A 14874-nucleotide genomic window follows, 5' to 3' on the forward strand; every position below is an offset into this window, starting at 1 on the left:
TGATTTACTGCGGATCGTAAAGTGCACTCTACACGAGTCCAAATTAAATCCGAGTGTCAGGTTTCAGGTGTTGACAGCCGATATTTTATTCGGGTTAGGGGACATCTCGTCCCAGTCTTAAACTGGGCCCAGGGACGAGTTTGCTCTTTTCTAATTTGATAGTGGGTAACTGGGCCCACTATGATTCAGTTGTTGGGACGATTACACCATTGATTATTTTGTAGGGGTTTTTTGGGCCCTACGTGATGCTGCCTCGAACAATGGGAAATAAGACACAAGTGTAGGTAGGTACATTTGTTAATATAATATATTTTTGTGGAAACTAAATAAGTAATAAATAAATAAGTAATAAGTAATAAACTAAAAAAGTAAATAAGTAAATTCGAACGTATTTAATCACTTCATACAGGTATTACAACTAATCTTAATGTGTTAATTTCTCAATGCAATGACCTACACTTATTTTATTATCAATCAGTTCTTGGAGAATCCTTTTGAGACGTTTTTGTGATCTGACGGTTTCCTAGGTTTTTTTGGTAATATATCCGTCATTCTGTAATTTGCCGAAGTAATAACTAGAATCTTTCTGTAAAGATTTTAGAAGGACCACCAAACTCGTCCCTGGGCCCAGTTTAAGACTGGGACGAGATGTCCCCTAACCCTTTTTATTCGGGGCTGATGCTTCTGTATTCATTTTCTTATTTAGGTATAGGTACCCATTTTATTTTTATAGGCAAATTATTTATTGTTGAAGTATAAATGTAAATGTGTGTGTGTGTGTGTGTGTGTGTGTGTGTGTGTCTGTGTGTGTGTTGTATAAAGTATTATCACGTGCTCAGCGGTGAAGGAAAACATCGTGAGGAAACCCACATACATGTGGCCTAAACTGTATTGGGCTGGTTTTCCCTTCGCGGATTGGAAAGTCAGACAGGCAGTCGCTTCCGTAAAAAATCGGACCTGTCAAATCTTCAGGCATAGAATAAGGAATAATTAGGTAAGCGGACCCTGTGAAAACGGGATAACGTTAGGGAGATGATTTATTGTTGAAGTACTTAGGTAGGTAAGTACCTATTGTGCTTTCTTTTATTATATCATTACTTATGTTTGATTTGCCACAGATGGCCGAACAAATGTCTATAATCCAGTATTAGATATAGTACCTACTTTTTATCTAAATTGAAAGAGAAAGTTCGGGTAGGAAGAAAAATATCATCTATGTAAATGATTTAATATTGCTTTATAGACTAGATACTAAGGTTCCACCTTTACTTATAGTAGAACATAAAAGAAAAATAATAGTAAAAATGTTATTTTCCAGCGGTGTGGAGGCCTGGTGCGCCGACGCCGCCGCCTGCTCCCGCGCCCGCGCCGGCGCCGGCCGAGCGGAGCCCCGGAGCTCCTCCGCCGCCACCGCCGCCTCCTATCTGGTCACCAGGAAGCGCTGGGCCTTCGCCCCAAGGCCCGCGCAAGAACTTCCGCCCCGTACATTTCGAAGAGACGCCACCCGCCCGCCGTAAATTTGGTGTAAGTATATTGTTAAGTTTTTAGTTACGTGAACCGCACGTACCAATACAAAGCCATAAGCGTCCACCCAACCAACGAAAAGGGGTAGCCCATATTCAAATAAATCTGGATACATAGAAGAAGTCATTAGTCATAGGTAAGTAGTAACCTACTTACTTATCCTCGCTACTAGACAAATCGATACCTATTTATAAGCGCCTTTTGAAAAATCTCATTCTTTAGGCAGGTATTCTAATAGGTAAGTACTTAAGATTTGCGTCAACATAGGTAACCTTCACTTCTTTCATATAATTTCAATAGATTTTTCCGAATAAAAAGTATCGAACTTTTACCTGGATTGAAACTAATGTGTATAATGCGAGGTTTTGTGTCCAAAAATGACATGTGATTTTTCGTTTTCACTATAAGGAGACGTTATGGACCCTACCTTCCTACGAATACGACACACCAATTTTTATTATTAAACAAGTACACCTGCTACGTAAAACAAATTCTTATTATTACTGTGTTTCAGACAACAGAACAAATTCCGAACATGCGTGTGAATAATGTTTTGTTAATTTCGCAACAATAGAGCAACACTACCTTAGAGCTCAGAGGTCCGTGTTGCTCTATGGATAATACTTAACATTTTCCATTTTTGAAACAAATGACCACGGCTGCACGAAAATGTCATGTTTAAGATAACTTTATTTTCGCAATCTCTATAATAACAACCTGAAATGCTCACCTGCTCTATATTCAAACACCTTGATGATAATATGTATAATCTTACGACGACACCATAACATTCTATTTTCATCTTACAAAGTTTACAAAATTGTAGGCTGCAAACAGCAAAGTAATATCAAAGGAAAAACTCTTAAAGTTTGATAACATCTTCAAGAAATATTGAAAACGACCTTAAAGTTGGTTCTTTTATTAATATTTCAACAACGTATACGTATAGATCTGGGCGAAAACATTTTTTTAAAAACATGTCTGAGAAAGAAAACAACGGTTAATTTTATGTATATGCAATGATGCATAACGATATTAAACTTATTAACTATTCATAGGTTCAGTTATATATGTATCAGGTTGTGTGCAATGTAAGTAGATGCCCGTTGAGCTTAACCGTACCTATGTGAGGGGCTGATGGGCTCTTGACGCGGAAACGGGACCGTCAGAGTTCGGAAAGCGGAAAACTTCCTATTGTCCCGCAGAAGTAGTGAACAAATAGTCTGAACGAGTTCTCTGCGGTATATAGCAGTTTGAAAGGGATCGTTAAGAAGATTTTTACTGCAGAAATACTTAAGATTCTAAACCTCTTCTGTCGTCTAGGGTTAAAATAAATTATAAAATGCTAATCTAGAAATAGCAACGAGTCAACGATGATTAAAAAATAAACTCATTTTACTTTTCGACTTATTTTCGAAATTTAATTACGAATTAAGTAACAATAAGTACGACATTTGACCTTTTTCATTGATGACTTCACAAGACAGTATTTCCATACATACAACAAAGAATTTTGTTTTTGACTAGGTTGTCAAATTGCTGAACGTGAAGGAAGGCAGAGAAGTATGTTCAGGATCGAAGCAAATAGAATTTCCGTAGTCTATGCTTACCCTCGTGGGAAATAGGCGTGATTTTATTTATGTATTTGTTTATGATAATAATATCTATAAAAATGACCACCAATTAGGTAACTACGTAACATCAACTTGCATGTTTTAATCTAAAAAGTGTATAATCCGTCGTCGTCGAGTTTCTTTCTAGACTAAAATTTATACCTATCTCGATAATTTGCAGGGGCATACACCGTTATCGTTGGGCGCATAGGAACCCAATATTCGGCCCTTTTACCTATAAGTGTACCAGCTTTCAGCACACATCACTCAACTGACACTTATGACTTCATGAGCAAATTAACTATACTTCCAGAGTTCAGAACAGAACGGGTGCACGAGCGGATCTGAAAGCGAGGGTCGCCTGCGCACTTCCCTGAGCGCACCGGCTACTGGACTCCACTCTCTCGGGTCCAATACCAGACTACCTAGAGCGCAGAATCCTACCGTGACCTTGCTGCAGAAGGCCAGAGGTAACATTTACAAAATATATTTTTTGTTTGCCTCGAAAAGTTCCCAATCTAAAAAGAATAAACGAAGTTTTAGCGTCCGAATTGTCAATATCTCGATTATATTTAATGAAAAATACTTATTTTCATCTCTCTCTGTGGATCGTTTCTAATCTCTGAGGATCTTAATTACTTTCATCAGAAATAAACCCATTTCCAAAAGCTACCTAACTAAGGTACCAATTAACTAATTGGTCATGCATTTTCGAATTAACTAATTTCATACATGGAATAAACTGTAGCTCAAACTCGAAATTTTCACTATTCAGAAATATTTCAGTGTGTCTGTACGTAGCTCCTGGTTTTTCGAAATCCGTGATTATCATACCATTAGCATAAGCTTTTAATTGCCCACCGAAGGATAAGCCTCTTCCTTGCTAATATCCTCGTATCCCGCTAATTAATTCGACCCACTCTGATATTGTATTTTTCACATATGCATACTTACTAATGTTTGAGAGTATTTACACTAAGTACTTAGCTACTTTTTTGCCCATAATATTATAATATAACCCACCACATATGTGTGGGATAATGAAATAACTCGGATATTTTTTAAATGTCTTTATTCCTTTTTATACACACACACCTTATATTAAAACCGAAATCATCCCTCCCGTCCGACATAGCACCAAAGACTCTCCTTTCTTACTTTTAAAAACTCACTACGTCCCATTCATTAACCATCCTCCTTTCATACCATAAACAATCAAATTCCCATTCATTATCCTTACATAGCATTCTTACTTTCCTACATAGGTATGTATACCTAGACCTATGTATAGAAATCTTTCGATTACTTACTACAGTATAATCTAATATCCACACAAATTAGCTAGGTATTCATCTAACTACAATGGACTGGAGATTGGATTAAACATAACACATAAACCTAATTTTTCATAATAAATTGTCAATTTCACTGTTTCGCTCGACGAACTTTCTTTATCAGACGGGCCCTCTATAAGTTATCTAAACAATTGCTCTTCTATAACGCGGCACAACTAGGTTACTTTACAAAGAAATAAGTTTAGTTTATTGTGTATCGATTTGTTAAAAGATGGAAGCGAAATAGCTAAAGCAAACAGATTCCGGAAAACAATTCCATTGAATAAATCAATCTATCCTGAGCTTGCAATTGGCCACATCGAGCTCGCCACTGCAAGAATTCCAACGAAGTTTGGCTCGTTTAAAATTTAAATCGATCATTCGTCCGTCCGATCTCACGTCCGTGCCTGCATTCTGCATACGATTGGAATAGAAACAAACAAAATACCCTTAAAAATTACATCGGATACCTATCCTGTCGTATATTTCATAAAGAAATATCGTAAAGGCCTAAAATCACGCGGTTGAGATTTATAAATCGACCATATAAACATCAAATACAACATTTGTTGCCTCTAGCCTAATAAATGTCAAAACCTCGATGATTTCCCTTCACATCTTGGTTGTAGCATTTACCTTTGCTGAATCTTAATTTGCGCCTACTTTTCATTTGTTTAGCATTCATAATGTGATTCCTCACATTGCTATCTTAATCGGCAGCGGCGTTGGAATCACATTAACTGGTATTCACACGTTTCGCACCCACCATGACTAGATAACCTATATGTATGTGATTATCTTAATCGTTTGGCGTTGGCGTAATACCAGTTACCATTAGTCTCACAAAATTTGAAGAAAGTCCCTAAACCGGACAAGTTTGTAATTTATTCCGCAGGCATTCTCCCGGAATGACGGCTAATTGCCGGAAACTTCCATTAATTGGTTTAGGTGTCTACGCACTGGAGAATTGCACCCCTCGTTTAAGAAATATCCAAAAACCGATAACTTCTTCTCTTCCCCAGTCCGAATAACTTAGGAAATTCTTTTTCGTTCAATTTCAGAACAGTTGCTTTTAATTGTATTTTATATAGTAAAAGATTCCAGTAGACCAAATTCCTTTTATATAGAACAGTTTTCCACTGACACGACTCGAACTTGATGGCTGAGGAAACCGGTAATAAGAAAGAAAGAAATTGTTTATTATAAAAGGACGCCACATACAAAGACAAAACAATAACAACACTAAACTTGAAATTTTTCACAAAACAATTACAAAATCATAGGAGTTATAATGATCATAAGGCGGTGGTGGACGTCCTGAGATAAAAGGGCCTCACTCAGCACAAGTCGGATATGGATTATCCCATCATATCATCCCGCGCCGAAGTTATCAATTTTCTATCTAGGCTACCTACCTATTATATTCATCAAACTAATTTCCAGAGGGGCAGATTCCTCGAGGTGCCAACTACCTGCAGCAAGAGAGAGACGGAGCTCGTCTGCCACGCGACCGACCTTCGCCGCCCAGAGGAGATCCTGGTAAGCAATTCCTATCAAACATACTTACTTTTATGCTAGAGTATTTGTTTTATTCTTTATTCTATAGCCAAGTTGCAAACGTTCAGATTTGGGCAACCGCTAACATTGATACTATAACTTTTCGAGACGCTTCGTTGCGTTGGTAAGATAGAGATACTACGGAGTGTTGTCCTCAGGGATAAATATCTCTACCAGCTCTACCTTACAGCAATGCAACGTGTTCATTTTAATTTTCTCTGGGCTGGGAGCGAAAATATAAACATATTCAGCTGTTTACCTCCCCTAGCATGCTGTAAAAATCAAAAAGAGAGGTTGTAGTCTTTCTATGATGGTAGACTATTAGGCGATAGGTTGATACTCTGTCTATCAGCTTATCGGTCTATGTCTGTCGGTTGATAGGTTGATTCTGTCACCCTATTAGGACATCGTGTCAAAAGTAGCTGCAAGTTATCTTCCAATAACTTGCGGCTCTACCCATCCCATTAGGGATTACTACGACCGTTTAAGTATGGTATCAATTATTTCCAACCTCGAGTTTCCGACCAAAGGTACCTAAGGTAAAAGTTAATAAACGTAACGCAATTTCTCCTTAAAAATACCTTTGTTGCTTGCCATGAGTTTTCTGAGTACTAATTTATGAATTATGATGATATAATTATGATGTAAGTGGATATCTACCTTTAAATTTAAATTATCATCGTTCTAAATTAATAAAAGTAGGTACCTGTAATACGGGGGTCTCTTACCTAGATAAAAAATGTGTGTAATATACTGTAGGTACCTATGCTCAACATAACACATGATGACTACTAAGATGGCTAAATGGTGGTTTTACGATGGAGACTATAATATTTGACCATAGTATCTACCTATTATTTATTGACGCCTTACTTTTTTTTTAATTTCAGTGCATGCATTACGCAAGGAATACGCGAGCGAAGGAGAGGCCGACCGAAGCGATTACGAACGTGGCACCCGTAAAATGGCGGATGCCCACAGAAAAGTAGAAGGAATAGGACCCACAACCAAAGAAGGCATGCCAGTAGCACTTAGATCTGTAAGATTTGTTTTTATTTTTTATTTTATTACCTATATAAGTTGGTAGGTATTTAAATAATGTGCTTTAATGCTATTCTCGCACTGTAGCAGCGTAATAGTTTTCTATCATTTTATTATAATGTTAAAACTTAAGCTAAACTAACGTACGTTAAATAACAAGGTCTTTGTTGGCGGGAACGTGAACAACATAAATAGAATTTGAAATAGTTTATTGTAAAGGACGCTACACACAAAAACATCCTTTAAAATTTTCACAAAACAATTACCTACAAAAAAAGCAACAGGGATGTTTACATGGTTGCTTTCTGTAAAATGTACCTATCTTTTCACTTCGTGCCAAGAAGCCGCTTCATAACTCGGAAGTTAATGCGGACTTCTGAATTAATTCGTTTGGGGTTCGAAGTAGGAGTCTGCTCCGAGGGTGAGGGCTTGGTTTCATCATTCAACGTCATCACCTTTCATTATTTCATTAATCATGATGAAGAAAAAAAATACATAATAATATATATGGCTGTATGGGCATAGTTCCCTTTGCTTTGCCCTTCGGGGAAAACCAACCAAACAAAAATGGGCTTTTTGGCGGGAAACGGAAACGGGACAGTTGCTTTCTTCATTGAATAATCTAAATAATTAATACGAAGTGGTGTTTTGTGGTTAATGATCGCATTAATTTAGTCGGAAGACATTCGCGAGTGTTATTATATCGGAGTATTCAATAAACAAAGTGTATCTGCCTATTTTCGCTTCGTGCCAAGAAGCCGCTTCATAACTCGAAAGTTTATGCGGACTTTTGAGTTAATTCGTTTGGGGTTCGGAGTAGGAGTCTACTCCGAAGGTGGCGGCTTAGGTTTCATCATCATCACCTTTCATCATAATTTCATCAATCATCAAGAAAAAAAATACGTAAGACATGGCTGTATGGGCATAGTTCCCTTTGCCTTACACTTCGGGGAAAACAAAAAAAAAATGACAGTGACATTCAATCGATTTACAAAAACCGCAAAAACCTGAGGCAAAAACCAAGGCTTTTCGGCGGGAAACGGGAACGGGACAGTTGCTTTCTTCATTGAGTAATCTAAATAATTAATACGAAGTGGTGTTTTGTGGTTAATGATCGCATTAAGTTAGTCAGAAGACATTCGCGAGTGTTATTATATTGGAGTATTCAATGAACAAAGTGTATCTGCCTATTTTCGCTTCGTGCCGGGAAGCCGCTTCATAACTCAAAAGTTTATGCGGACTTTTGAGTTAATTCGTTTGGGGTTCGGAGTAGGAGTCTACTCCGAGGGTGGGGGCTTAGGTTTCATCATCATCATTCATCACCTTTCATCATTTCATTAATCATCAAGAAAAAAAAAATACGTAAGACATGGCTGTATGGGCATAGTTCCCTTTGCCTTACCCTTCGGGGAAACCCAAAACAAAAAAAAAAAAAACGCAAAAACCAAACAAAAACAAACCGAACCTTTCGAATTCTGGATTTTTGATAATTTTATTATTTACTCATGTATAATATGACAAGATTCATATTTTATATTACAGGAGGTGAAAGACCCTTCAAGGTGGTACAAGAAAATGTACGACACCATTCACAAAAACAAATACGACGGTGAGTATTCTTCCAACCAATATTTTTGTATATTTTGATATCTTTATAAAACCAAAATTCTCCAATAGTTTATTGAACTAGGGGGCCGGTATTATTTTCTTCACTCCAGAAATTGTTAAAACTTTTCTTTTTCAGACGATTATGTGACTATTCGGTACAAAAGTCGCCGAGGTGATTATTGCAGTCTTTTCAAAATTTTTCTATGCATCGGTGGCTGTATAACTCCACATCGAAGCAAATAACAGATAAACAAACATCTAACATAAATGCTTACTTTCACAACTTGTTGACATTGTACATACACTGTGCTGCTGCTTCTTTAGTTTTGTCTAGCCATCGCCATTTCTTGTGTGAGAGTTTCAAAAATCACTACATGCAAAATATGGAAACTACGAAAAATTCTTATTAGCAATAACTAGCCACTAAATAATATTAATGCCTCTAGTGTTTTAATACAAAAATTTGCTATTGTCAAACAAAAAATGGAATTAAAACCAATTTTGAATCACAAATGCTGTTAACACCATTAAATAGAACACCATATACAGTCAATTAAGTAAATATAGAAAATGTAGTGGGCTAATATACATTATATAACAAGTAACTTAATATTATTAGCAATTTAACCACATAAGTACCTATTTAAAAAATCTAATCTCAAAAAGATATGGGTGCATAAAATATTTTAATAACCATTTTAACTAAGCTACAAAGGTAGTTTCATGCCACCTCACTGAATGTATGTACTCTATAAACATCACCTTGCTTATATTTTTTACTCACTTAGGTGAACCGCCGAAGAGGGTGACAAGCAAGTCGCAGTATGCTTACTTCGATCCTCGTTCAGGCTACCTCAGCGAGCCGGAGGGTGGTCTTAGCAGGCTTGGCTCTAGCACCTGGAGTGATGCATACGACAGTGATGTTACCACAGGACCTAGAAGACGAACTGCCTCCGTTCAGGAGGACAGGAAAACTGACATTACCTCACCATACCTGCCTAGTAATAAGTAAGTTGTTTACATCTCTAATATGAACAAGTTCTCTTTAACAAACTCATCTGCTAACAGTAACACAAACGGATGTTTACTGATTGCAGATATGACTCAGGGAAAAAATCTTTCATTTGGTTATATGTTGCCTATAAGATAAATATGAGGAATGATTGAGCAGAATCTGAAACAATATTTCAAAATGAGGATTAATATATTATGTAGTTACATGCTTTATATAACTCGAGAAACAAAACAGATATGAAAGGAATCTTGGGCCTTACTGTCTATCTATTTTGAAATATTATGTAATTTAACTGCCTACTGATCTAACTGATCGTCAATTTTATACTTAATATAACTTATTATTAATGCACGCATCTTTCTAGCGTTTACCGCACTTTCATAGGGTCTGTAATAATATTACCATATGAACATCTCTTATTGTTTGCATTTTCAGGTATAGTACCTTAGCATCGGCACGAGCTAGTCAAGAGGTATACAAAAACCAACCGGGAAGGATAGAAGACTATGTGCCTGGAAAATCATCTGTAGTAGATAAAGAAGCTAAACAGGTATGCATTTTTTTTAATTTATATTATCACAAATAAATAGGACTCCCCATTACCACAATCGCATCATGCACTAGAAAAATAGAACAAAAAAATAATGACAGAAAATAAAAATATTCATTTCATAATTCATTTCAACTAACTGCCTGTTTCACATACATCCTCAAAAGAAGCAACAATTATTTTTTTCTTTTCTAGTGGTGGGACGAGGTCATGGACATTTTTGATGGGGTACGATTTTTTTTCACTATTTTTGTGTGTGTTTCTCGTAATGTCATTTGAACTTATATCTTGTCTCTAATTATTATATTTTTCTAATTTGTTTATATCTTTAAATAATAATGGATAAGTGATTGTTTAATATAAAATAATGTATTTAAAATACTAAATTTTAACAATATAAGTAATACATTGAAATAATATTAAAATTGATTGTAAATTAAAATAAATACAATGAATTTTCAGATGTTATATAAAGCTTGCAGTAAAATTTGCTAAAGATTGACACTTGTAAAGATCACTCACAAAATATTACATGCCAGTATTAGGGTTTTTTTTCATGATTCTTATTTCCTGACTAATGTTTTAGTATCGACATTGAAAAATGAAAATCTCGTAACATCATCGGTACTTAATTACTTTAGTTTTCGAAAGAGGTCATTGGATTTACTAACAGTTGGCTATAGACTAATATACATAGATGGCGGCGCACGTCGTATTCCTTATTCTATGGCGGAGGGGCGGCAGGGCGCTCATCACAAAAATATCGGTGAAGTGTGGGGTACTTAGTTCATTAAGCGATGGATGTACCTCTGATTACCCCAATTGGGAATATAGTAATTAGCTTATCATATCAATGGAATCCATTGTAACGATAATTACGAAGTTTTCACTCAGGAAAGTCTATGGAAGGAAATGAGAATGTTGAATAAACATCCAATAATCAATTGATACACTAACGCTATGTTCTCTGCCGGGTGGTGGTGCACTAACAGTGGCTAGACGAGAATTCTCCCCTGCCTCCTTACACCACATTGCTCGCTCGCGCCATTCAGAAGAGTGTAAGCCCTTTATGTGTTGCCTTTGGTGGCCATTACACAGTCAATCCAGATCATGATAGACTTGTAATATGTCTTACACTGTAATGTTGTACTTACCTTTATAAATAAGTATCGGACATCAGCGAAGACCTTGATTTAGATTGCGTGCTATATGGGTGAATTGTATTAGTACAACTCAAAACAATATAATTTTACTCTGTATAATTGTTGCCAATAATGCATTTTCTCATTATTCCCTTATAAAGACGAGCTCCGTGGCGCAGCGGTAAACGCGCTCGGTCTGCGATTGTTGAAGTTAAGCAACTTTCGCAAAGGCCGGTCATAGGATGGGTGACCACAAAAAAAAGTTTTCATCTCGAGCTCCTCCGTGCTTCGGAAGGCACGTTAAGCCGTTGGTCCCGGCTGCATTAGCAGTCGTTAATAACCACCAATCCGCACTGGGCCCGCGTGGTGGTTTAAGGCCCGATCTCCCTATCCATCCATAGGGAAGGCCCGTGACCCAGCAGTGAGGACGTTAATGGGCTGGTGATGATGAAAGACGAATTTAAAAAAAAACAGAAATGTCTTGAACGTGTAATACAAAAAGTAAAGCAACCTCTGTAGGTTAATAATCTAGGTTCATTTTGCCAAAAGATTGAGTTGTGCCAGTACTGTCTTCATTCTACGATAAGGCGCCCGACTGCTGAGTTTCTAACATTGTTTCCAAAATGACTTAAGAGTCATGGTCAGTCGTGATCTAGATTGACCGTGCAATGCCGTCGTTGTCTGGTTTTGGTGTGTGACGCACGGTGCACGGGTTTTGCTCATGGTTTTCTCGTGCCTTCCTACTAGGTTTTAAGTTTTCTCTCATATCAGTGCCTGTAAAGCAAAAGTACCAGTTTATGTACCTATTGGTGCTAATTCCTGTAAACACCATCAAATTTTATTTTAAGTTATATCTGTCATTTTCTTATCCGCCGAAAAGGAAAGAGACGGGTAATCGACAAGCATAAAATTTATGGAACACACGTCAATTTTAAGCACAAATCTAAAACAACCGTCAAAAAAAATTACATTGGCCAATAACCCGACAGAATTATGTTGACAGCAAACGTCAAACGGTTTGCATACCAGCGAGATACCTACCTTTTTATTTCGCCCGGGTCATATTTTATTATTTATTTTTTTGAAATCAATATCCACGTTTTAATCAAGAAAATATTGATTTGCATTCTCTCTGAAACCTTTCGGTTTCACATTCCGATAATTAAAACCAATTCTATCTATGGTTTATAATAGAATTAAATTGACCACTCAGCAATGATTGCACGGAGCTTTACAAAGGTACTTCCCATGTTAATAGCTATCAACTTCTTACTAGAAATGTGTCTTAACACAATCACGGAAAGGATATTGACAGAGCATTTTTTAATCTAAAATGACATTGAGGCTGAGGATTTAATCTGAAATATTTGTAAACCTCCGAAATTAAGAGCTGTCAAGATGACAAAATGACAGGTATTTAAAGTAAAATTAGGAGGTGTCTGCAGGAATCAGGGCCACTATGACTGTAAAATAAATGTACGTGATTTGTAACGTTTTTGTTCAGGGGAGTTAGTCACTGTCACTGTTATAATCGGTGCAACTTGGCTAAGCTCCCTGCAGGCTCTGCTCGGCAACCGCGCCGCGCGCCTTTCGACCAATAAACGCAGCGTATGCTATCTACGTGAATAAACGTCGTAAGTTTATTGGTCAAAGCCTGCCATATAAATTACGCTGCGGCGCAGTTGTCGTGCCGTGAGGGCAGGAAACACCCGAACTTATCGTTGAATGAGAGCCACTCTTGTGTTAATAATAAGGATGTAAAGTTAACAATACGAAGATATCTATCTTCTGCAAGTTTTGCGGATATCTTGTAAAACTGTTGGCAAGATCCACTTCAGTGACCGAGTTGGAGTCTTGAAATCTCTATTAACTTGTTACGTTGTAAATAAGGAGCTATGCATATATTTATACTTTTTTTATAATTTTGTTATGATAAATGATCAGCCGAGAGCGTTGAATTGTGCGCGCATGATTTTCTCGTGCCTTCAAGTAGGTACCTACGCTTCAAGCATGAACTGTACAGTCACCAATGTTGTAACTCAGTAGTTTGAACTCAAATATTGTTAATTTGTATTAATATTCAACTTCAATATTGCAGCAAAACATATCGAGTACCACGTCACTACCGCAAGCGTCGCCAAAGGAGAAGAAAGACATCACTTCCGCTATTTTATCTAAATCCAACATGGCAAGGTGAGTACTCACTACAGAGAATATTCTAGAATTTCTATATATAGATACTTATAGAAGGTTTAATAAAATGGAACGCCTATAGAAACTTAATAGCAGAAACATCCATCGTGAAGCCGACGGTTTTGCTATTATTATTATTATTAGAGATTATAAGAAGGTACTACGTACGTAATTACTATGAAATTTGAATAAAACGGACATTGAAAAACGTGATAAAATGTCGTACTTTTTATTACGTCTTCTTTATTAACATTCATAAATAAGTTAAATAGAAAAAAGACGAACTTGTTTTGTTAGTTTTAGATCTGTCTTTATTTAGTAAAATCAGAATTTCATAATTTATCTTGAAACGATCCAATTCTGTACAATGCGCTCACTGTTTGAATCTTTCATGTTAGTATAATCCGTTATAATTACGATAATTTAAAATTATGTTTGTATCTCCAATAGAGCGCTAAAAGAGTCAGGCTACGAGTCTGACTCGACACTGGTGTTCAGACGACGCGAGGACACAGAAGCCCCACTATCCCCGGCGGAGCGACGCGCCGCCTACAGGGACCTACAGGCCGGGGGAGAGCCCCCACTACGAGGGTTCCGGTCCCCTGCCCCACCTAGACAAGGTATTTTAATCTTTTAACACATATTACTTTTTTCTAATTACAAGAGCCACGTGCCTATATGGCACCTTCTGTCCTATACTATACTGTAAATATAAATAGATCACGGCGCGTGAAGTTACTGGTTATAACCAGATCAGGGGGGTTGAAAAGCACCACATTGACACGATTCATCTAAAACGCGAATTGCAATTTGACATTTGCGCACATAAAAGTAAGTGAGCAACAAATAGCAATATTGCTGTCTTAAATGAATTGCTTAAATATGGCCTTTTTAACCACCCAGATATATCCCTATTTATATATAACCAATTTGAGTTTGTTAGAATCTGAAACTTAGAGTTCATTTTCTAATGTATATGAAACAGACGTTTGGCAGCTTCACGCGCCTCTGGTAATCGAAACTCATATTTTTATCTTATTATGTATCAACAAGTCGGAAAATAAATTAGCTTAGTGTTATCTTAAGACTTCCTCTTTAGGTGAATCTATAGATTAATATTTTATAGGTACTTTTGTCCCTCTTTATTTCTATAAATATGAACCTGTGATACTAATAAGCGCTCAATTATTTAACAGACGTAGTTATACGCTTATCCTAGCTTTATGCGCCTCTAAGTATTTTACGAGTATGTAGGCGTTTATAACAACTTTCTTGGGCGCTAACGAACAAACAACAT

General features: G+C 36.8%; 1 protein-coding gene across 14 annotated transcripts in view; it reads left to right on the forward strand.

Moving 5' to 3' along the window:
* The window catches only part of LOC126369484 (uncharacterized), a 156668-nt gene that overhangs the window by 117693 nt on the left and 24101 nt on the right, over positions 1–14874 (forward strand). For 11 of the 14 annotated variants that reach the window (XM_050013910.1, XM_050013912.1, XM_050013911.1 and 8 more), the window contains 12 exons: positions 1319–1524; positions 3451–3607; positions 5915–6010; positions 6919–7067; positions 8612–8678; positions 8814–8849; positions 9466–9685; positions 10128–10242; positions 10438–10470; positions 11235–11300; positions 13483–13577; positions 14028–14197. In XM_050013910.1, the coding sequence (XP_049869867.1) occupies positions 1319–1524; positions 3451–3607; positions 5915–6010; positions 6919–7067; positions 8612–8678; positions 8814–8849; positions 9466–9685; positions 10128–10242; positions 10438–10470; positions 11235–11300; positions 13483–13577; positions 14028–14197 (1410 nt within the window). The remainder of the gene's footprint in view (positions 1–1318; positions 1525–3450; positions 3608–5914; positions 6011–6918; positions 7068–8611; positions 8679–8813; positions 8850–9465; positions 9686–10127; positions 10243–10437; positions 10471–11234; positions 11301–13482; positions 13578–14027; positions 14198–14874) is intronic. The other 3 variants (XM_050013904.1, XM_050013907.1, XM_050013909.1) reach the window with 3 other exon arrangements.

This window comes from Pectinophora gossypiella, chromosome 9 (genome assembly GCF_024362695.1).
Source record: "Pectinophora gossypiella chromosome 9, ilPecGoss1.1, whole genome shotgun sequence".
Taxonomy (NCBI): Eukaryota; Metazoa; Arthropoda; class Insecta; order Lepidoptera; family Gelechiidae; genus Pectinophora; species Pectinophora gossypiella.